Here is a 24,618-nt window from a genome sequence, read left to right as displayed (position 1 = left end):
ACAATTACCAGAGAATCAAATGATACATCTGATAGTCTACAACAAAAGACCAACTGGGTGGAGGGCTTAAACCAACACACATCTTTCAGTGGTGTCCCTCCCACACCAAAACTCTTCAACAGAGCCCATTGGTCAAGTGTTTAGTGTATGCATGATGTGTTGAAAACCCAATTCTGTCATTAAAGGAAGTGATGACAGGAGGCAAAGTGAGGACTGCATCCTGTGTATGTGAACCTACATAGTGGTTTTACTGTAACATGGCTTTGAGAGAAAAAATAGGCTTTTAAATCTGCATTCAGTAATAATGAAACGTTCCCAGATGGTTGATAACCTCAGAACACTCTACTAGAGCAGCAGGTTTACTGGTAGGGCAACCAATGGCAAGCACCCTTGTCTGCATGTTATAAGCAGAAGAAATATGCAGATGAAACTGCTGGAAGGTGATCGGTACCTTCACGTTTCTTACACTCTCATCCCCATGTGTGCAGCCATTCAGACAGATTTATAGACATGCATGGATCTGTCTGAATACTCAAGCCAACAGAAATTAACCTGTACAGCATGCGTAACAGCATTCCTTTCGTAATCCATGTTTTACTTCTCTATACGTGCACTTTCTTCACTCAAACTAGCAAACAATCAGTTTTCAAACTAATTTTCAGGTCCACAACTTTGCAGTACAAGTTAAGATCTTAAAAAAAAGACAACATAACTCACTGTGTAAGTCAACATGAAAAATGTTATGTAAGACATAGGGTTGTCAAAGTTAAAGCAATAACACATTAACACTAATTCGTTTTAACGCCATTGATTTCTTCAACGCATCAAAAACTGATTTTTAGGTTGTAGCGGGTTCAGTTTTAAAGCTAGAGTGAAGATACTGGTATCATATGAAACTAGAAAACGTAAGGAATACCAACCATGTCTTACTAGCTTCTCGTGAAGGAGGTTAAATAAAGCTCCAAATTTACGATCCATTTTGGTGAGGAAAAACGGGCATGGCCATTTTCAAATGAATAAATATATACATACATTTGCATAAAGCAGCATATTTGCCCACTCCCACGTTGATAAGAGTATTATCAATTAAATACTTGACAAATCAAAAAAAATGTGCGATTAATTTGCGATTAATCATGAGTAACTATTTTCGATTGACAGGCCCAGTAAAAAAATCAAGTAGATCGCATCAAATCTCCTTTTTTTATTCTGGCATGTATCTGTCTCACTCACATAACTGTGTCCCAACAGCCCGTAGAGGACAGACTGACCGGTTCACCAGACAGGCCAATGAGCCAGCATGGGTCTACGGGTTTGGCATGAAAACAGAGAATTCAACTTGACAGTTGTCACTCTGACAAAACTTTAATTGGCCCCCTCTTGCTGAGCGGGAAAACTAATTGGTTTGACAGCACTGAAGAGGCAATCTAATTGGCTGGGTAATGTCTGTCACAAGAGGGCAGGGGGGGGTGGGAGGTGACGTGGTGCCATCTGGGTGTCAGCAAACCGTTAGATAATCCTGGGGTCTCTCTCTTCTGCTCTCCCATGCTGTTCCGATGACAACTGCTGCCACCCTGTCAGCCATGTCTGCACTAAGGTCATACAAAGACATTCACACAGCAACACTACGGCTTATACTACAACAGCTGACATCACCAATAAAAAAAAAGCTCAAGTTTCTTCAGCTGTAAGTGTGAGCTTGTGAGAGATAAAGAGAAAAATAGTTTGAAGTAAAATAATTAAACCCTGTTTAACAAGGTTTCGTGCTCACATTACTGCACGCTGACTTTCATCTATTAATGTGTGAATATCTTTGGAGTTTTATCATCCACTCTGGAAGACAAGAGGGTTTCTTGGCTGCAGAGAACATTTTCTTCAATGGCAGTGCAATCATTTCTGAACTCCAGCTTTTTCCCCCCCCAGCATAAACAGCAGCTACTGACTGGAGGCTAACAACGGCAGAGCCTTTTTAGCAAGAATGGATCAATCGCAAGCAGCGCAATGCCAACTAACACTGGCTACAAAACACTTCAAGCTGTCAAAACAGAGGGGTGTGAGGAAAACACAGAATGAGTAAGTGAGAGGGAGTTTGTGGAAGCCCGAGCATTGGAACGAAAACAATGTCTGTTAATTATCATCTACAGACCCTCAAAGAAGTTGGAAAACTCGCCTGTTGTTTCTAAGCTACTTTTACCCTCTGAGACCTGCGGGATCTCGGGTGATCCCGACCGACTTTATTGTCTTTCTTATTTGTCAGACTGAAGCTGTTGGGAAGGAGGCTAAATAATGCTCCAAAGTTATGCTAAATTTTTGCGAAGAAAAACTGGCATGGCCATTTTCAGACGGGTCCCTTGACCTCTGACCTCAAGGTATGTGAATGAAAATGGGTTCCATGGGTACCCACAAGTCTCCCCTTTACAGACATGCCCACTTTATGATAATCACATGCAATACAAATGTGTTATTTTCCCCTCTTCTAAAAATGGTGTGTTTGAATATTTCTGCATCCTGGGGTCCCTAAACAGTCTTGGAATTGCATAAATAGCTGAGACTCTTGGGAATCAAATGAGCCCAACTGTATTCATGTGTGATGAAGTGAGTCCCCATAGGAGACATTTCATTGTAGTGAGACCATTTTTTTATTTTTTTTATTTGACCTTACTGTATAAAATGACCTGTGGTGACCTCTAGGATAATCACAGCCTCATGAAACTTTACAGCCACAAACTAGAGACCTAGAGCATTCAGAGGATGGATGGATCAAACTAGAGACTTAGAGCATTCAGAGGATTGATGGATCAAACTAGATACCTAGAGCATTCAGAGGATGGATGGATCAGACTAGAGACCTAGAGCATTCAGAGGATGGATGGATCAAACTAGAGACCTAGAACATTCAGAGGATGGATGGATCAAACTAGAGACCTAGAGCATTCAGAGGATGGATGGATCAAACTAGAGACATAGAGCGTTCAGAGGATGGATGGATCAAACTAGAGACCTAGAGCATTCAGAGGATGGATGGATCAAACTAGAGACCTAGGGCAGAAATGCTCACCAACCAATTGCCAAAAAAATCCAATTCTTGCAAAAATCTCAAAATGTCAACAGTTTTTGATACCGAATCCCAGCATGGCTTTTTCTATGGTGTTCCTCAAGGTCTTGGTGTCTTAATGTGATATTTTGGAGGGATTATTGATCATTTTTATCAATTCTCCAGTGGTAAAAAATGGTAAATTTAGCACCAAATCTTTGTAACACATGGCATCAATACAAAAATTGCTGCAACAACTTATGAGACATAAGTGAGCATGGGGATGACCATCATATACTTCTATCATAATGTTCTAAGCTCTTATACACTTTCACTTTTTAATTCATTCGTTTTCTGACTAGAACAACTTGACACACAGTGTTGAGCTGCATCTCAAATGAATCCTCAGGTTCCAGCTTTCAGATGATGTACACCACTACAACAATACTGTTGACCTGCTATGTCCCCTTAAAGACCTTATGCCTCCACCCCCCCTTAAAAAAGACCAAAACGGGTTTATTGTGTGTCTCAGAGGGTTAATGAGAGTAATTCTTAACACAACCAGCTTCAAATGTGAACAAACTTTGCATCATGTGGCATGTTTCAACTACATTTCTGTCATTTAATACTGAATTAACTCATTAAGTCTTAAAATTAAAAGACAAGGACAAAAAGATATAGCGTATGTCTTTGATGACTGACTTCCTGCGAGGGTGGTTTAGATGCATGAGCGGTAACATGTATTTTAGCTTATGATACAGTCTATTTTAGTTAGCTCAGCCTACTGGAGGGGACCACGTGGTGCTGGTAAAGTGGGAGAGGCAGACAAAAAGCAGTCTCAACAACATAACATCTGACCAATACTGTAGGCCTTTTGTGTGGGAGGGTGGCTGGGCTAGACGACTACCAACAGCTGCCTCAGTCCAAAAGAAACTGCACAGAAAAAAAACTCCCACAGATACACACACTCCCACTCAGACACAGAAGCCCTACAGAAAAGCACACACACACACACACACACACACACACACACACACACACACACACACACACACACACACACACACACACACACACACACACACACACACACACACACACACACACACACACACACACACACACACACACACACACACACACACACACACACACACACACACAAATATAAACAGAGCTGGCTGTGACTGGCAATCCCCGACATCCTGTCAGGCGATCACTAAGCCAGTCACAGTTCATTTCAGCTCAACGCTGGCTCTTCTGTACAGGAGAATTCAACGCACCACAGAAAATTCCTATCCGGCAACTCATTCCATTTATTTGCGGACAGAAATGCTACCGAGTGCCTGTGGTCAAACATCTCAGTCTCGATATGTACATCTGAGGAGTTGCCATGTGGCTCGACAAACTGGGGCTGGAATTTAGTCTTTTGCATGTCACTCTCTTGCTCTTTCTTTGCATATTTTCTCTGTCATGTTTAAGATTTTCAACCATTTTGGCAGATCATTTTCTGTCTCGCTTACGCTTCGAAACCTTCCCCCTCATATCCTTCCGGTTGCTTTCCACTATATAATGTCCCATAGGGGAAAATGCTCTATTAATACTGCTGACTTGTTCATCGTCTGGAAGAGGAAAACGCCCTTGTCCTACTGAACCTGCAATGGCCTCCTTAAACACCTTTCTCTGAGAGTGGAGACACGGCCTGGAGGAGAAGGAGGAGGGAAAAACAAGCATGGGGAAGAGAAGTGGAGGAGGTAGTTGAAACCTGAAGGTAGGCAGTTTAGTGGAGCGATGCAGCTGAGCAGCGGGGGATCGAGGACAGTGGAAGAGGGCAGAGCAGGAGGAAGAGGACACCAACCAGAGACAGGAAACGACCAGTCAGAGTTAATCAGCTCCTCATGCAACACAGCTACAGCTTAACCCTTCTAAAAACAATTCACACTGAGGTATACTCTGCACATACAGAGACACTCAAGCTTCCCCTTACCAAGACAATTCTGCCAATCTGACCTTGGAATATGAGAGATACTCTAGCGAGGTGACACAAGAAGCTAGCCTGTGTAAGTGCTACATTATAATCTCCTCTGAGGTGAAAATCAATTCCACTGGGAGCCGGCTTTTTGAGCGCTCTTTTGACATGCAAACAGGACGAGTAAATGCTGACAGCGTAGAGTGCGGCATAAGCGCCGGAAAATATGAAAAAATTGCCCTGCAAGCAGCCCTGAGCCAGACAAAGGAATGGAAAGCTTTCTTGTGTCATGCTATATGTTAAGAGGTGACTGGAAAGACAGTTAATGCCTCATCTTCTCCAGCATCCACCCTCTCACTATCATTTTGTTTTACTTGAATAATAACAAACAAATGTGTGTGTCTGCTACATTAATGACGGATCTGCATTTGCTGTGTAATCTGCATTCAGATTTTGCTCTGATTCCAGTGTTTGTCTGCTTAGGGCTACTATTTCTAGTTTAATCTGCAGCATAGCAGGAAACGTGAGCTGTGGAGCTTCGAGGGGCGGTGTGTGTTCAAGTCGGCTGCAGATGACAGTGTAGGGTGACTGAAAAAACAAGGCTACTAGAAGTTGGGGATCTGCTAGCTGCCTCCTTGCACCACGGATGCTTGCGAGCAACCTACACAGCTCCAAGGGATCCTGACTATAACTGTCTGCAAAGATTTCTGACCCATGATTGCCCCCAATACAAGGTCCCTTTGTGCGCAGCCTACATTCACTTCAGCAGACAATTTCAAGTGCTGGGCAGAGGATGGAGTTCTTGAAGAAATGCTCAATTTGCTCATGTGGGGATGACGCAACTACAAGCCCCAGGGTATGATCTGTTGTCTCTCTGGTCTACAACCACAGACCCTGTCATTGAGCAAACAAACTGCATATATCTACTTACCTAACTATTAAAAGTGGCTACTATATTAGGGATGCACCTATCCGACTTTTTCAGTCGGGATACCAATAGCAATACCTGGGTTTTGGGTATCAGCCGATTCCGAGTACCGATCCGATACCAGAATTAAATAAAATTATCAGAAATTACAATTTAAGTGTAAACCCTTTTTAATGCAGAAACAAATTGCTCACAACTTGGCATTAAAATGCCAGTATATAATGTATATAGTATATAGACATAGAACTGAATTGATCCAGCTATTTGAGTCAATATTGGCCCGATATCCGATCTGGTATTGATATCGGTGCAGCCCTATACTATATCATGCAAGTTTTTTTAGGTACTATTCACACATCTATTGACATGGTGCGTTTGAGGTCCCAAGGTCTGCATGCTTTTATTTGACCAATCCTGTTACACAATGGTGGTGCAGGGAACAGATAGGCTATATCGGTCTGTAACATTTCTGAATATGTGTTAAATTACTTACATCTCAAGCATTATCTCGTTCAGGTAAATCCCATCCACTAATTCAATATATTCCGATAACTGGGTGCCATCCGTCAATGTCGCCTGCCCGACTGTCTTCACCTGAAAAGAAATGGGACAATGCGAATAGCGAGGTGTTAAGATAATCAATAATCAGTTGAAAGAAATGCTTTCCCAGGGCAGGGCTATTGAATTAGTGAGCTTAATACACATGGAAATAGTTGATCAGGGGGCTTACCCAGCACACCAGAGGCGTTTGCATAAACTGCTCCAGCAAAGGAGTGAAAACCTCGCTTTCCATATTTCCCAGATCAACTGGCGCCGTTTAAAGAATGAGCAGTCCTTGAGAGGAAGAAGTGTTTGTTCTCACTCCACTCATGTACTTGATTGTATTAAAACGACGCTCATGATGGCCTCTGAAGAACCGGGTCCGGGCTTTCTCTGAGATACTGGAGGAGGGGGGGAACGGTAATCCACAATCTTCTCCACACGAGCCAGCTGTTTGAGATGCCAACGGCTGTTCTGGCTACCTCATGGGAAGGAACATAAGCCACATTTCTGTTAAAGGAAAAAGCATTAGCTAAAGATCGTCTCTGTTTGAGCCTCCGCTGGTTTAGCTCGCTAACTACAGAACATGAGCCGGGTATGGTTTGAAGCTAGCTCTGGAAAAAAAAGACCGTTAATGGAAAAAGGTCTCACAGAGGGGAATTTAACATTAAGGGAAAATATTCCTCCAACACGACTAAATAAGGGAAAATATCCCGTGCGAAACAAAATCCAGAGGTTTAAGGTCGTGGTTTAAAATGGTCCGTTTCCACCTCACATGAATTGTGATGTCATTTAACCGCCGGTTACTGTTACTGTCTGCCACCGTTCAGATGCAGCAACCTAGTGAACAGAGAGAGCTGAGAGGATGACTGGAGGACACTCAGCACCGCCTCCCTCTGCATCTCCCTCCGCCTCTTTTGCTCTGAAAGAAAAAATAGGCCATTTATCAAATCATCCCTTTTTATTTAGATTAGTTTGTTCTTTGAAAACATTTGGTCATATGTTATTTGAAGAGCTGTGTTGGAAAGAAGGAACTGTATTTAAGGAATGAAGAAGACATAAATGGGATGGAAATCCGTTTGGGTGCAGCTCGTGCTGTAATTGATACTGTATACTACGGCATGCTAAACATTTTCTGCCTATTTTATTCCTTGGTAAGTAGAAAATACTGGGGATCCATGCATACCTTTTGTCTACATTTACACCATACAGTGCACTAAAGCAACAAGGCATGCGGGCTAGTGACACCTGGTGGGTAATGTACAAAGAGACTACTGTAAATGTACAGTAAATGACTAGTCTGTGAGTTTTATCCAGATATTAAAATCATTGTCTAATGAGAAATTACTCTTATTTAACTGAATGGGAAATGTATTCATATCACATCCTGTTTGGCAAAATAGAGGGACAGTCTCAAAAGTGTAAGCTATCATGCAGGATGAAAAGAAAATACTAAATTAATCAACTATTTTGATAATCATTCAAAAGAATTTTTCAAACAAAAATGCCAAACATTACCTAGTTCCAGCTTCTCCAATGCGAAGAATTTCTGTGTTTCTGTCTTTTATGTCATTGCAAACTGAATATTTGGGGGGGGGGTTGGTGTGTAAGTTAGACACACCAACCTACATTTCAAGATGTTAACTTGGGCTTTAAGAAATCATGATTGTCATTTTTCACAGTTTTCTGACATTTAATCAAGAAAATAATTGGCAGATTTATCAAATGAAAATAATTAGTTGCAGCTTTAGTTGGCACCCAAAAAAGTGGCTGTATCTTTTGTAACTATGCCAAGATACCAAAGATATACCATCTAAATAAAAGCCCATTTAAGAAATTTGCAGGAATTAAAACAATTGACTGAAATAAATAAATGAATGAATAAATAAATAAAGATTTATTTTAAACACACAGTATTTCTTCAGCAGCGAGGTAATGACCGAGGGACCCAAGGCTGTGTTGGTGTGGAGAGGCTGTGTGGCCCAATAGCCAATTAAAACACAATCACTGATTTGGGAGCTGGGGACCTGGGTCAGGAACAAATAGATTATTGTATGTTCCCCTAAATCGTTTAGTAAGCACATTTCAGCAGCAGCAACAGCTCTCTTGGATAACAAGAGGTTCTCATTTGCATTTAGAGTAACGGTCGGTAGCTGTGGTTGGTGCTTCAGCTTGAGGCTATACAGTATGGGATCCTGACTAGACCTGTTGTCTCTTGTTTTCTGCTAAACGTGTTTGACTGGAGGGCTGTAAGCTCAGTGAGTGCACGTCAGGAGGTTACAGCATGAAGTGCAGCTTCTTGAAAATCGAATGTATGCCTAAACAGCCCACCAAAAACTATCAAAGTATTTTAAAAAAAAAGAAAAAGAGATTTAATTTTCTTTATTTAGCCGTCACTGTCACAATGAAGTTTACATCTTCATCTAGACGTTCAATATTAGGCTCTCTTTTTAACAGACAGCAAAAATGCTCATTAGATCCAGCATCACGGTGAAGCTTCAAAGTTACATAAGTTTTAAAATATCATGTCTGATTGTGTCTTTGGCCACCTGTATCTCCATGTAGAAGCTTATTTGGGGTAAGATCTGACATGTTTACACTGAAAACCTGCCATTTGGAGACTTTACCTTCTTCAAAACCAAATGTGTCATGAGTCAACCAAGATACTTGTTTTTGTAGAGATGCAACAATATCACATCTCTTGCATACTGAATACCGGCCCTATTGCAATAATTTACTTGTTTTATATCTAAACAAATTTATTTTTTAAAGTGGCAATTACAGTAGAATGGTGTAAAAAATGAGTGTAGCAGTAGCACAAGCAGAGAGGGTTCATGAAGTCAACAAGACTGACTCAGTAATATGCTTTATACAGCATTAGCATTAGCTAATATTAGCCAACATACACTACTGGTCATACCAGACCAAGTGAGGCTGTAGCAGCAAAACCCCTGAGTGTACTGGATTGAGCAAAAGTGTGTTTTATTGCTCACAAATTAAACTTTCCATATAGGATGAAGAATGCAGTTTCTTTTTTCAAAGGTTATACATTCTCACTAAGTATTTCTCTATAACATTAAATATTAATTTCTAATTGTACAACAATCAAACATCCTTAGTTATATTTATTAATGTAAGAGTTTAACCTTCGAAAACTTAGCTATTCTGCTTCATCAGGACTGTATGGGTGTGGTTTTGTCAGATTTGATTGATACTGGTCTGGCAACATAAGCAAACAGCCCCACACATCTTTCATCACATTTTGATTCAAATGTGGCAAAATCTGTATTGGTAGAGATACATAAATGTGACATCATTGTAATGCACTGAGTCCCACCCGCTTGAAACCTGTTAGAAGAGCATGGATAGAACTGGAAAACACAGAAAATCTCTCATGTAAAACAACCAAAACTGACCAAATTCAACAGAAAATGTTGTGTTCACGTATATGCATTCCAAATAAGAAGCTGATTGTGAAAATAGGTTTTTGTTCCCTAGTCATACCTCTGCCCATTGCTCCCACAATGACTTAATTTCCTCCTTAGAAATCAATAACGTTGATCTTAATGATGTCAAAAATCAAAAAGGGTAATTTTTCTTCAGAATCTACACAAATCAAATCTTTTAAATCAAATATAGCCCTTTCCTGTTGGCAACCCACACACACTCTCTACTAACCTTGTCACCCCAGCACATGATTAAGCCCTGACGCGGATAATGAAAACCTTTCATGGCTCGTTTATAGCACCTGCTGCCTGAACACTCTGCTCAGTTACTATGGAGGAGGAGGTGGATATTTTGTATATCTCAGTGTGTTTATGATCGTGTATGTGCGTTATAGCATTTATTTGCGTTAGTGTGGGATTCATTAACCTAGGATTGCTCCTGCCTGTTTAATTCAAATCTATTATTCATGATGCTTTTAAGAGGTTTTGTCGCAAAGCGGCTTCCACCTCCACCTAATGACTCAGTGATTGTGCAGACCTATCGCAGCATTCCTCACACACACACTCAGCTATGGAAGCAGGCAAAACTATGTAGAGGAAACCCACTGACTGCCTCTTTTGGCTCAAACTATACAGAAGCAGTGTGCATGGAAACACATGGAAATGTTTCCTCTTGGTATTAATCCAGCCCAGGGATATAAAGTCTGCTGCTCTGAAATCCACTAGAGAAAAAATAAATGATATACAGTATATGAACAACCAGATGACCTTGCAGTTCCTCTTTCAGATAACACTCTCCTTCCGTCTTCTTTATGAGACTGTAGTTTCCTGTTAGTTATTTCACTGGCATTTACCAGTAAGTGACCACAAGCATTTGATTTGGAGCTGTGCTGGTCTATTGTGGCCTTGAATGCAGGGTGAGCTGAGTAATGCTGGACAGAATTGAGTTGTTTGCATTTCATCTTTCTTCAAGTAACAACCTGTATTGACTTCCCCTAATAGGGTAGTATGACTAATACTACAGGTACAGTGTAGTTAAGTTGATAAGGAGAGATCCCTCGTGCTCTTTAGTAATTCTCATACAATAGGAAACAACACAAGTCAAAACCAAACAGCACATTCTGAGTAAAGCGCATGTTTAACACATTTAATGAAATTCTGTAGGCTATAATTAGAATTACATAGTCAAAAATATTACATTATAAACTTTGGGATTCATCCGGGACAATGAATATTTATACCAAATTTCATGGCAATATGGCCAATATATATTGAGTTTGACACCATGTCCGGAGTTGACCAACATCATTAGGAATCATACTATAGGCCAGCTATTCTCACTGGGCCAGGGCCAGGACTGGACTGGGACAAAAAATTGGCCCTGGCATTTTGGCCCAGACCAGCCCCATCACCGTCCATTTGTGCTGTGTGTACCACGTTTTGTTGAAGGCTCTGTTCGAGGAAATACCTTCAAATGTGGTTGTTTTGCATACTTGCCAACCTTGAGACCAGCAGCTTGCGAGAAGCCTGAAAAACACATGAAAAAGTCACAGTACGCCAAGGAGCAAAATGAGTAAAATACTGCGTACCGCTACTTACTGGCCCACTTCGAGCACTGCTCATCTCTCATGACATAAGTTGAGCCAGGCAGCTAGCCCATAACTGCTTACCGCTAACTTTACACTCCCTCCCTCATCTCTCTCCCTCTCCTCCTCACTATGGCCGCCCGGCACAGAGTGATTTGGCCAGCCCAGTGTCAATTAAGGAAAAGAAATGGGCCGATTTTCCTGTTTTATGGACCAAAAAAACAAAGACATACGTCGGCCCAATAGGACGTTGGCCCACCGGGAAAATGCCCAGTATGCGAGATGGCCAGTCCAGCCCAGGCTAACTCCGGTTTGGCCAGCAGGCGGGGACTCCTCTGGTTGTAAAAAGAAGTCTGATTGTATTATTATTACCTCAGTAAACATTGTAAACATGAATTTATGGTCTCAATCGTTAGTTTTAAGTCTTATTCAATACATCATGATGTTCATTTAGTAAGTTATGGTCCCATTTAGAGTCAAATAGACCATAAAGCAGGGGATGCTTTAATGCAGGTACCTTGTGATGAACAGGTCGCTACCACATGTTGTCCGGTCTGGGAGTTGTCTGTGTTTTCATCCTAGAACTTTAACCATTTCACAGTGTGTATTCAAGTCATGAAAGTTGATTATAACCTTTTTGGTAGCCTGAAAATGTCATATTCAGCATTTGGTTGTACTTGAGCTGTAATAATTGATATGAATTGAAAAATGGAGTGATAAATTATCAAGTAATTTGATTAATTTGAAGCCGATTTGATTAAAACAGTCATGAAAAACAGAGCCAGGTTTCATCATTTTCACCATCTTCCATTCATCATTCATCATTCACAATACAAAATTGCCATTTATCATTTAAGAAAAGTGGCCTGAAGGGTGGAAGTAGCAAAGATTAGTTGAAGTATATTGATTTGGGGTGCTGTGTATTGCGTAATATTTAAGGTAATGTATATTTTTGCCTCTTAGAGAAAAGTTTTTTGCAGAAAAGCAGTTTTACTCTATAATCTGCAATATAAATATTGTAGTTTGGGTTTATTTATTTATTTATCAAGCCATTTAAATCTAAATCTACATGTTAAATTAGGAAAATGTTGATACACAAATACATTTTATAATAGTATTGAGACAGCTTCCATAGTGTCCATAAAATATGTTACATACTGTATGTCCGTAATGTTGTTGGGTGTTCAGAAAAGTAACACACTTTGGTCAAAAATCGGAAAATGTCATCGTCCAAAGAAAGCAGCAGGATTCATTGTCTCTCCTTGAGGAGTGTTAGCGGAGCTGCACTCTCACTCAGTAAGGAAATGTTCTCATATTGACAACTACTACTACATTGACAATTGTGTTCCTGGCTGTTAAAACAAAAGTTTGTAGCAGATGTATCACAGATTTTTACACGTGGTCCCTGATCTTTATGAAAAGTGTTTTCTATACAGATAATGTTGGTGCATGCTGCTCTAGTTCATTTGAGAAGGCCTTTCAATACACATTCATTTTCATCACTTTCAATTTTAATTCATAAGCATTTGTATCACTTCCCTTTTCTTCAACTAATCTTTGCTACTTCCATCCTTCAAGCCACTTTCTTTAAATGATAAATGGCAATTTTTGTGTGAATGATGAATGATGAATGTAAGATGGTGAAAATGATGAAACATGGCTCTGTTTTTAACATATCACGATGTTTTAATCAAATCGGCTTCAAATGAATCAAATCACTTGATTCACATAAATTTTTACAGCTCCATTTTCCAATTCACATGCGTTTTCATCACTTCCATTTTTATCATTTAATCTTTGCTACTTCCACCCCTCATACTCGTGTCACTTCTGGTTGCAAAATACCAAGATGGCGAGGGACAAAAACCAAGATGGCGACAGCCAATATGCTGAACTCGAGGCTTCAAAACGGCAGTCCACAAACCAATGGGTGACGTTACGGTGACTATGTCGTTCTTATATACAGTCTATGGCCGGGGCCCACTGGTGGGCCTCAGAGCGCCATGTGTTTTTTTTTTATATATACTGTATATATTTTTTGGTAATTATATCTAAATGTGCTCATCAATTCACATAATTAAAAAAAAACATGGCAATTCAACGAAAGCACTATTTCAAAGACCAGTTACATTTGAACATCACCACGTCATTTACGACACATCATCAGGTAGATAAAAATGTGTTTAGAAACTGTGAGCTAGGTAATATGATGCAGTGACACAAAATGGAAAAAAAGTGATGTGAGAGACACCCGTGCCACTAAAAGCACCAAAGCGTGTGGTAAGGAAATATGACCCTGAATACATTCCATTTGGATTCAACATGGCAGGCAATGTTGGGTGAGGGTAAGCTGAATCTTATTTTTTTTTTCAATACAGCAGTGGCATAACACATAATCACAGCCCGGTTTATTCTTTTCTTCTTTATTTGTCAGGTTGTTTTTTGTTTTTTTATTATTTGGGAAGGTGGTCCTTAGAAATTTTCCAACAATTAGAAGTGAGCCTTAAGTTACAAAAGGTGAAAACCCCTGTATTACCATGAAATAAATTGAATGGTAATCTGGTCAGTAGTTGCAGAGATATCTTGCTTTGGACCAAAGTGTTGAACAGACAGGCCAACATTACAACACTTACACAAGCCAGTTGTAAATTTAATAAATACTCACACTGTTAGTCATACTCTGGACTGATGATCAGGTGGTTAAGTGGACTTTATGAATTATGTTGAGCAGAGACAAACATAAAAATGCACCATCAGAGACATGACATTAATAACATATCTTCATGGAAACAACAGCACAAAAACACTAATTTTACAACCAACATTACGCCACCTTTCTGGATTGACTAAATAATGTAAAGGTCTGACCTCTATCCTCGAAGCGGAGGTCATTCTGACCATCCTCTCTTTGTCGGTTTGTCTCCATCCTCTATGTGCTGCTATAGAAAATCAATTCCTGACATTCAAATGATTAAGACCCCCTGTGGCAGAGTCAAAGCCTAATAATGCATAACATAGCAATGAAGATGTGTGTGATGTGTGTCCCAAACCTCTGCATCCTGTAAACTCTGATGCATCCCTTAACTCAGAGAGATTAAATAAGTATTTTCTTTCATAGAAACATAGAGATACACTGTTATTTTACCATGATTGGAATGTGATTCTCTTTTCTCCTGTCTCAAACACCAAGCTGTGCTTTATCATTTAACCCATCATGAGCCACAGAAGAGTCCGACGATCTCAAGATGAGCTCTGGATTCAAGGCTTGAGACCAAAAAGTAATCAGCTCTTTGCAGTCCATTCCTCCTCAAGGCTTTGAATCACTCTATCTGTCTGAGAGGCTTTTTCGATCAACAACGCTGCAAGAAGCCAACACTTCTGCAGGGGTCAGAGTTGTAATGAAACAATTGGAGTTACTCTGTATGTTTCATGAACATTTCCATTGGAAGATAAAAATCAAATACACAATTGATTTTGCTTTATTGTGAAGATTAATCTCCCTGCTGAAATCTTTTTTCATGTTTAAACATATGAGTTTTACACTCTGATACAATTTGGTTTCTGCTAACTGCACCCTGCAACTCTTTAAAACCAAAGGATCTGGTTTTATCATAACCGTTTGTCACAGTCTGCTCCTCTTCATGCCTGCACTCAGTATTTTTCTACTCCACCCTCACCTCACCCCACCAGTCAGCCACTCCCGCCTCATCAGCTCACAGCAGCAAATCATCAGTAATCAAGCCAGCTCCACCAGGGCCGTCACCAGAGCCCCTGGTGGGCACCCCACAGCGCTATGCTGGAGACCCAGAGAACTGCAACCCGTTTACCACAAACTGTTCCATCCTGTTTACCCTGCAGCTCCACACTTTTGCGTCCAAGGAAGCTAAAGTGGCCTTCACTATTAATCATCTCCCTGGAAGGACACGTCTGTGGGGAACTGCCGAATGGGAGCGTCAAACTCCGGCCTGTGTCTACTTCCAAGCCTTTTGCCATGGAGCTCCGTAAAGTTTTCGGGGTGGTATCCGTGGGACCGAAAGCTGGTGGATTTCTGAGCATGAGCCAGGGGGCCCAGACTGTCACCGACTACGCCATCGACTTCCGCACCAAGGCCCGCTAAAATGAATGGAATGCGGCGGCCCAGTGTGATGCCTTCCTGTTGGAACTCGGGATTACATCAAGGACGAGTTGGTCTCCTACGACCTTCCTTACTCACTGGACGGGCTGGTCGAGCTGGCTTCCCGGTTGGATCGCTGCATCCAGGCAAGGCGCCAGGAGAAACGACGGGGACAGAGTGAGCGACACTTATCACCACGCTCCAGTCATGAGGCTGCGGGTCCTCCTACTAGTCAGCCGATGAGGGAGCCTGAGCCTATGCAGGTGGGCCGTACCAGCCTCACCACGGAGGAGCGGGAGTGCTGCTGTCAAGGAAACCTTTGAGGTCTACTGCGGTCTGGCGGGCCATGTCGTCTCGAAGTGTCCAGTAAAAGGCAGTGGACTCTTGGAAAACTCAATCTTTGTTAAGGCAGAGAAGTGTGAATTTCATTCCTCCTCCCTCTCTTTACTGGGGTACATGGTGGGAGGGGGGGGGGCATTCAGATGGACCCTGCCAAGGTTTCCACCGTCGCCACCTGGCCCACTCTCGCAAACAGCTGCAAAGGTTCCTGGGGTTCGCCAACTTCTACCGGAGGTTCATTAGGGGCTATAGCACCATGGCCACTCCACTTACGGCCCTGACCTCATCCAAGGTTCCCTTCCGATGGTCCCACGCTGCCAACGAGGCCTTCCAATCCCTTCAAATACCAGACCCCGAAAGACAGTTTGTGGTGGAGGTGGACGCCTCCGACGTGGGGGAGGGAGCGGTTCTCTCCCAGCGGGCAGCCATTAACCAGAAGCTTCATCCTTGCGCCTTCTTCTCCAGACGGCTGACCCCAGCAGAGAGGAATTACGACATCAGGAACCGTGAACTTTTAGCTGTCAAACTGGCTCTGGAGGAATGGCATCACTGGCTCGAGGGACTAAGGAACCCTTTCTGGTTTGGACTTACCACAAGAACCTTGAGTATATCCAGTCGGCCAAAAGACTTAACTCCAGACAAGCCAGGTGGTTGTTGTTCCTGACAAGGTTCAATTTCTCCCTCCCTTACCGACCCGGGTCCCTCAACATGAAGCCCGATGCCCTGTCCCAGCAGTTCCTGGAGAGGGAGGACTCTGCTTCCGGTTTCCTGGGAGGTGGAAGAAAGGGTCAAGGCGGCTCTGGAGGAACAGCCTGGTCCTAGTTCCTGTCCCCCTGATCGGTTGTTTGTTCGCTCTGCTCTGCGATCTGACGTTCTCCAGTGGGCCCACAGCTCCCGACTTACCTGAAGGTGGTGCAGCGGAGGTTCTGGTGGGCAACCCTGGAGGAGGACACTCGGGAATTTGTAAATGCCTGCCCCGTCTACAACCTGCACAAACCATCCCAGCAGGCTCCCGCTGGTCTCCTGCAACCTCTGCCTGTGCCTCATCGCCCCTGGTCCCATATATCTCTGGACTTTGTTACCGGTCTGCCACTGTCCAACGTCCAAATCACAGCATGGCTTTTTCTATGGTGTTTCTCAAGGTCTTGGTGTCTTAATGTGGTGTTTTGGAGGGATTATTGATCATTTCTATCAATTCTCCAGTGGTAAAAAATGACTGAATTTAGCACCAAATCTTTGTAACAAATGATATCAACCCAAAAATTGCTGCAACAATTTATGAGACATAATAGATCATGGGGATGACCATCATATACTTATATCATGTTCTACGCCATTATACACTTTCAGAATTTATTTTAATTGATTAATTCATTTATTAATTCATTTTTATTTGTTATTAATGACTAGAACAACTTGAAACACAGTTCTGAACTGCACCTCAAATTAATATTCTACTCTGTATGCCCATCAAAAATTGGATTACCAAGACACTTAGCGGAAAAAAGTGTCTTCTCTGTGTCATTTATTCTCCCTGTTCTTTATTAATCATTGAATGTTACTTAGATTTGATTGATCAGTGCTGCAACAGCTGGCTGTTCATTGTGCACGTATCATACAGGCTTAAACACTTATCCACTCATCTATGAATCATCATTCATATTCAAACACTGTGTCTACACACACAAATACACACATCATGGGGGTTTTCTAATCTGCATCCAATCATTAGACTGATCCTGTGAGCTTCATTAATCATTGGAACTTTATACTGACAAAGCTAACCTGCCATTGAGCTGTATGTTTATGGATAGCTGACTTTCTTTAGATGGAGGGGTTTACATGGCAACATAAACCCTGATGTACCATAACAGGCACATAATGGCCGCTGGATAAATACTTTCTGATCAAACATAAAGAGAAAGTAGTTTAAGATAGTTTAAATTCAGTTGTAGTGGAAAAATCCTGCTGCTCTTTGTTCTGAGGGGGGGAACCTTTAACGTGGAACCTTGCCATGTGCCATAATGTAATTACCACGCTTGTCACAAAGGAAATCATGCGTTGCCAATTCATGTTGCGGTGGTTCCCTCCAGCTTGCACACACACGCACACACACGCACGCACACACACACGCACACACACACACACACACACACACACACACACACACACACACACACACACACACACACACACAGACACACACACACACACGCACACACACACACGCACACACACACACACACACAGGGAAAGACCAAAGCTAGTTTAGTCTTTGACATTATTCCTAAACCTGGGCTAGGGATGCACCGATACCGGATCGGATATTGGGCCGATACTGACTCAAATATTTGGATCGGGTATCGGTGACAATGGGGCCGATCTATTCAATTAAATTCTATATTTATATACCATATTATTTTATATACTGGCATTTTAAATCCTATTAAGTGTTGAGCAATTTGTTGCTGCATTAAAAAGGTTCACACTTGAATTGTAATTCAACTTAATTTTAAAGATTTTGCCAAGTTGTTGGTGTACCATTTATTATTTTAATAATAAATAACAATTTAATATATGTATATCTCTGTATTTATTTAGTACATTTTGTTTTACTAAGTTAAGAAAGCAATGTTTAAGTTCAGCCATATGTTTCCTTACACATAACAGAATGATCCAGTCACTTCCACACAGTGAGGCATACAGCTGATTAATTAAACACTGGTATCAGATCGGTATTCGGCATCGGCCGATACCGAAAGCCCAGGTATCGCTCTCTCTATTGGGTTTAAAAAAGTCGGATCGGTCGGTGCAACAACAAACAAAAAAATCTGTCTGTATTTTATTGATTCATACATGGTCCATTAATTTGAAGACTAATATGGCTCAAATTGTTTTGGAAATTTTCTCCAAAAATGTTATCACTGACGTGTTCCCAAGCAAGGGAAGGTGGACTATTATTTCATTTAGTGTTCTTTAGTTTGTCTTGGTTGTTGAAATGTGGCCTGTTTGAATATCACTTCTCATCAATAACAACCATTGATCAATCATCTCTTATACAGCTTGGTCCAAATAATGTTAAAGGTCACAGAGATCTCTGTAAGATGACGACATGATGGTTTACAGTTTTTTCTCAGTTGCTAACACACTAAAATGACACATAAAGCACAATTATTGAAACTGATACTCATGGAGCAAAACCTCAGATGTGCACAACTATAAGCATATTCTCAGTCTCACACAACACTACACACAAATCTACATTAGACACAGAAATGTAACATGATGTCACTTCTTTGCCATTTCAAGGCACTGCCTTTTAATCTACTTTCCTATGGCTGTCTTTTTTTCCTATGATCAAAGACGGCCATCAGGTGTACAGACACTTAGGTGCTTCATTGTAAACTCATAAACCAGGCGTAATCACCATAAAAGGCAACAGGTGAATGTACCTGTCTTCAAAAAAAATGTAAGGCAACATTTTAGAAAGAGGAAGAAGGATGAGAGGGGCAAACCGCAGAGGAAGAGGAGTAAGGAGAGGAAGAGGTAGAGTTGGAGGTAGACCTGTGTTTAAAAATATGTTCTGTTCTGATTTTCAGTGCAAAATACAACCGTTGGAACTGCAGGATGCTTTGGTAACACTTCATTTTACAGGTCCGCAAATTTCATGGTAATTAGCTGATAATTACCTATTTGAAATTTCTTTGGAATTACCACAATATTTACCTCAAAATGTATCAAAAATGACTTTGTTTGGCTGTCTTGACTTGGGACTTGATTCTGGACTTTTATTATTATTATTTTATATCTATTATAAACAGTATTTAATAATTAAATTCCACTATTTCCATATAAGCAGTAATAAATAGCTGGTAATTTATTGAATACATTTCCAGGAAAAGAATACGATGTTAATTGATATGCTTTACTTCCATGTCTTCTGGTCAATAAATAAGAATTAGCAAATAACTTCTTTGAGATCTTAAAAACCTCCCTGAATCATCACATCAGCTACCAGGTTACATCTGTGTCGACAATAAGTTACACAATGGTGAGATTTGTGCCTGATTACAAGTGTTTTCTCTTAGTTTTGGTTTTCTACCTCCGATGAAGAGCAGCAAACAGCCTCTTCTCAAGCCTAAGGGCCCTATTTGAACCATTATATGCTATTTCAGGATATAATTATTAAATCATGTTTATAATAAAGTCATTTTCGATACATTTTGAGTTAAATATTGGGGTAATTTGGCAGTAATTCTAAAGAAATTTCAAATCGGTTACTTGCTAATTTTCCCCTAATTACCATGACATTTGTGGAGCTGTAAAATGAAGTGTTACTACAGATTTTTACAATGTGGAGAGAAATAAATATATTTATCAGTGTGCAGAAACAACAGACACTTGAGTTGTGTTTGGTCAGTATATTCATGTACTTTACTCTAACAATCTCTGAAAAAATTAAACAAACTATATCATTCTAAAAGGAGAAATGTTAGAAGTGTTTCAGATTGAGCACAGCGGTGTGGTTCACACAGAATCAGATCCTTTGAACCATGGATGTGCCATATGGTGACAGAACTGTGTTTTTATAAATCATTGCATAGCTTTGAAGGAGGTTTTGCAAAAGATCTGAGGTGTTTTGCTACTTGTGTGATTGGTTGTGTGAATTGTGTGTAGTGTTTTGATAAAATGAGCCCTGTTTTCAAAATTGTGCTTAAGCAATTGTATAAATTGTAATAAAGAATTGATGGATAGATTGACAGACGGTCCACAACTGATTTCTATGTTGCTCGATGGACATTTACATGAGAAGCCACAAAGCAACAGCATCCTCCACTGAGCTGTTTATGCTCCTTGTAGTTTACCACGAAACACTGAGTGGGTTGTAATGAGATCTCAGTGTGTCCCCGAGCCATGGAAACCAGAGGACACCAGTAGAAACCTTGGTAATAATGGGAGTGTGTGCTTGTGTTTTTCAGTGAGTGTGGGCTTGTGTGAAATCCTGCAATGTACTAGAGTGTGTACATGTGTTTGTGTGCAAGTGTGTGTGCATGTGCAAAGTAATCCAGAGAGTGTCAGAAGAGATGCTGTTAACTCTCATCTGTTCCCATAACAACTGCAGCAGCCCCACTGTTAGTGAGCTGGCGCACTGACCACCTGGAGGGCTGTCTGGCTGCTAAGCTAACTTCTGGACTTACTGTCTGATCAGCAGGCCACGGATTTACTGACAGTCCAACCAACTGGCTGTTTAAAGCCTATACAGTCCATTTCTTTCAGAAACATGTCACGGGTAACAGTTTAACAGTTGGAACAGCTGGCTTGAGAAGAGGAGCCTTTTGACAATATGAAGAACATACAAACACACTCAGGCTTGCTGTAAACTCCAATAATTAAAAGGCCATTGATGTTTCATTGATGTGTCGGCTATATGAAAAGTGGGGTTGATCAAACTAATGAAAATAGTGGCTTATAGAGGTTAAATTACGCTCCAAACTTACGCTACATTTTGGCGAGGAAAAACTGTCATGTCCATTTTTCAAAGGGGTCCCTTGACCTCTGACCTCCAGATCAGTGAATGTAAATGGGTTCTATGGGTACCCACGAGTCTCCCCTTTACAGGTATGCCCACTTTATGATAATCACATGCAGTTTGGGGCAAGTCATAGTCAAGTCAGCACACTGACACACTGACAGCTGTTGTTGCCTGTTGGGCTGCAGATTGTCATGTTATGATTGGAGCATATTGTTTTATGCTAAATGCAGTACCTGTGAGGGTTTCTGGACAATATCTGTCATTGTTTTGTGTTGTTCATTGATTTACAATAATAAATATATTCATACATTTGCATAAAGCAAACATATTTGTCCACTCCCATGTTGATAAGAGGATTAAATATTTGATAAATCTCCCAAAAAATGTGTGATTAATTTGTAATTATTGGCGATTAACTATGGACAATCATGCAATTAATTGCGATTCAATATTTTAGTCGATTGACAGCCCTAGACATTAACTTAATTTCTAAATTATATAGGCTACAGTATGGTTTATGTCTTATGAAAGGGAGGTGGTGGTTGATCAATGTCTATAAATGTTCTTTCAAGTTGAAATATGATTTTGGTAAGACAATCCTGACACCTAGCGGTAAGGATTTCAAACAACACCTTTGAGGCTTACAAGCTGCTCCCTTCTCTCTTAAGCCAGTCTACTTCCAGAGACATATACATTGTTTTAAAGAGGCACTTCAGTCATATTGCCTGTACAGTATATAGGCCTATATCAGGTACTGATTTATTTTTACATTTGATAAATACTATCCGATGACAATTTTGCTATTTGTATAGAGCCCGTAGGTGCAAATGTAAAGGTGTAAAATGTTTGACAATTCTCGCAAGTAACGTTATCAGTTATTTGTATCCTCGAAAAAGATGTTTTAAGAAACGACTCATAAGATAATACTTTAATAGTCATAAACCGAAGCTGAAAAACATCAAATGTAGCAACAAAAGTGCTTTAAAAGGAGCGTTTAAAGAACAAATGGAAGAGATACGATAACGTATATGTTCATTTAAGGAAATTATACTTGTATGTATAATAAGTGTTTCTGCAACTACAGTCACTTTTGACTCTCCCAAACTAAAAAAAGTCAATACTTTTACAATAATTTTAACCATCGAGTATATAATGCATATAAACAGGTACACATAGATGGGTTGAGATTTTAATTTGTAACATTTCTTTTTTTATGGTTTTCATCACTTGTTCTTAGTAAATGTCCTTACCGCAACATTACAATAAGGTTAATTTGATACATTTTGCTTTTTTAATTTCTACAATATTTTAAGACATTTAAATTAATTTTCATCAAGCTTTGTGCATCTTTGTAAATATTGATATAAAAACTTTAAAAAGAGGGGATTGCATGATTTTCTGTAAACCCTGAAAAATGTAGACAGTAATCATAGATGTCAGTCTTCATACACACAAAATATAAAATATGTTGTGATATGACAGATATTGCAATTCTAATGTCTTTATCACAACAGCTTTGGACATGTTGCAGTAATGACATTTTTGCTAATACGTCAGATAAATGTCAGCTAGCGCGGTGTGCTACATTAGCTTTGACTCTCAGCATCTAAGATTCATGAATTCAACTGTAATATGAAGTTATGTTTAAATGTAGTTCAAAACACACAATCACTAAGCTGTGTGGTGAGGACACACGATAAGAAGAAAGGGTGATCTTAACCTGGTTTTTCTGGATCTTGAGAGTCACCTGTGTGGGCGGCCCAACCTGTCATCCATGTGCCCACCCTTTAACTTCTGTTTCCATGGAAACCAGATTGATTTGGCTTTGAATAAAACTTTTACCGTGGTATTTATTCAGTGTTGTGCGGCAAGGACTCAGAAGTGTGGGACAGGACATTTAGATGAAAAAAATCATGTTAATGATTCATAAAACAAAACAAATCATTTTAATATGGTGTCAAGTTGTTTATGAAACAATTCCATTTGACATAATGTCATATTATAACTGAATTAGCTCATTTATCTCAACATTGAGATCACAGTTGTGGGAAAAGAAGAAAAGTGGTGTTTGGACCCATAAAATGCTTCATAAATGTCATTAAATCACATTATTTAGTGATTATTTTTTATGTTAAGATGGGTAATAACACTGTATAATATATTATCAAGCATTGCACTGCAAATTTTAACATAAATCCAAAATTTCATTGCAGGGACTTTAAAATGCCCGTAGCTGCAGAAGCCCCCGTTTGACGCTGCAGTGGGTAGAAACGGAGCAAATATGATCAAAAAAAGGTTAAAAGTTATTTTTATAAAATGGTCACTATATCCTGACAGTAGTACATGAGACAGGTAATCTGAAAAAAAAAATCATGTTCCTCTGTGTCCTCCGGTGCTCCTAACGGCATCTGCAAGATTTCACAGACCGGAGGAAAACAAGCAGTAAGAGCTGATCTGGAGTCTGTCGTCCAGCTGCCGTCCATGAGAGCCGGCTATCAATCACTGGTGAACTCTGATCAAACGGTAAAACTAGGCAGCGCTGATCAATTATGAATCAATATTCTGCTGTAATGCCTATTTCAGAAACATATTTATATTATTCATATATATATCATATTTATTATCATTGATTACCATTGATTACACGGCTTTGCTGAATACTTGATTCTAATTGGTCAATCACAGCGTTCTATGGTCTATTATTTCTTTATAGCAGACCGTTGCCATGTATAAGAGACCGTTGCTATGTATAACAGACCGTTGCTATGGGCGCAGTTCTGATCTCGGACTCCGGAGGACCATTTTTGTGTCAAATGATTGATTCCTTAAGTAGTCTTGTAATAAGCGGGATAATGTAGAGCTAGCTAGTCGGGGTTATTTCACAGCAATGACCGGCTCGCTGTACATTATCCCTTACATGTTGTCATTTGTTTTGAAACATTTTCCTGAGTACAGAATACTGTGTATGAATCATTTTCCTGGTACAAAATCGCACAAATTGTATTGCACGTAAGGGATTACAGCGAGCCGGTTGTTGTGATGCGGTACATTTCACAACAATGACCCGCTAGCTGTACATTACCCCGCTTATTACACAGCTACTTACTGAAGGAATCAATAATTTGACAC

General features: G+C 40.3%; 1 protein-coding gene across 12 annotated transcripts in view; it reads right to left on the bottom strand.

The window, feature by feature from the left end:
- LOC119495206 (girdin-like) overlaps positions 1-23,286 on the bottom strand; it is a 169,996-nt gene extending 146,710 nt beyond the window's left edge. For 7 of the 12 annotated variants that reach the window (XR_005208394.1, XR_005208395.1, XM_037781455.1 and 4 more), the window contains exons 1-2: positions 6,662-7,384; positions 6,425-6,525 (exon numbers count right to left, since the gene is read on the bottom strand). Coding sequence is in view for 8 of the 12 variants with exons in the window: in XM_037781455.1 (XP_037637383.1) it covers positions 6,425-6,525; positions 6,662-6,724 (164 nt within the window). In the remaining 4 variants the exon portion in view is untranslated. Of the gene's footprint in view, positions 1-6,424; positions 6,526-6,661; positions 7,386-23,209 lie in introns of those variants that run through there. The other 5 variants (XR_005208397.1, XR_005208398.1, XM_037781461.1 and 2 more) reach the window with 3 other exon arrangements.
- Positions 23,287-24,618: the final 1,332 nt, after the last annotated feature.

This window comes from Sebastes umbrosus, chromosome 10, assembly GCF_015220745.1.
Source record: "Sebastes umbrosus isolate fSebUmb1 chromosome 10, fSebUmb1.pri, whole genome shotgun sequence".
In the NCBI taxonomy this organism is placed as follows: Eukaryota; Metazoa; Chordata; class Actinopteri; order Perciformes; family Sebastidae; genus Sebastes; species Sebastes umbrosus.
This window is presented reverse-complemented; position numbering and strand designations above follow the sequence as displayed.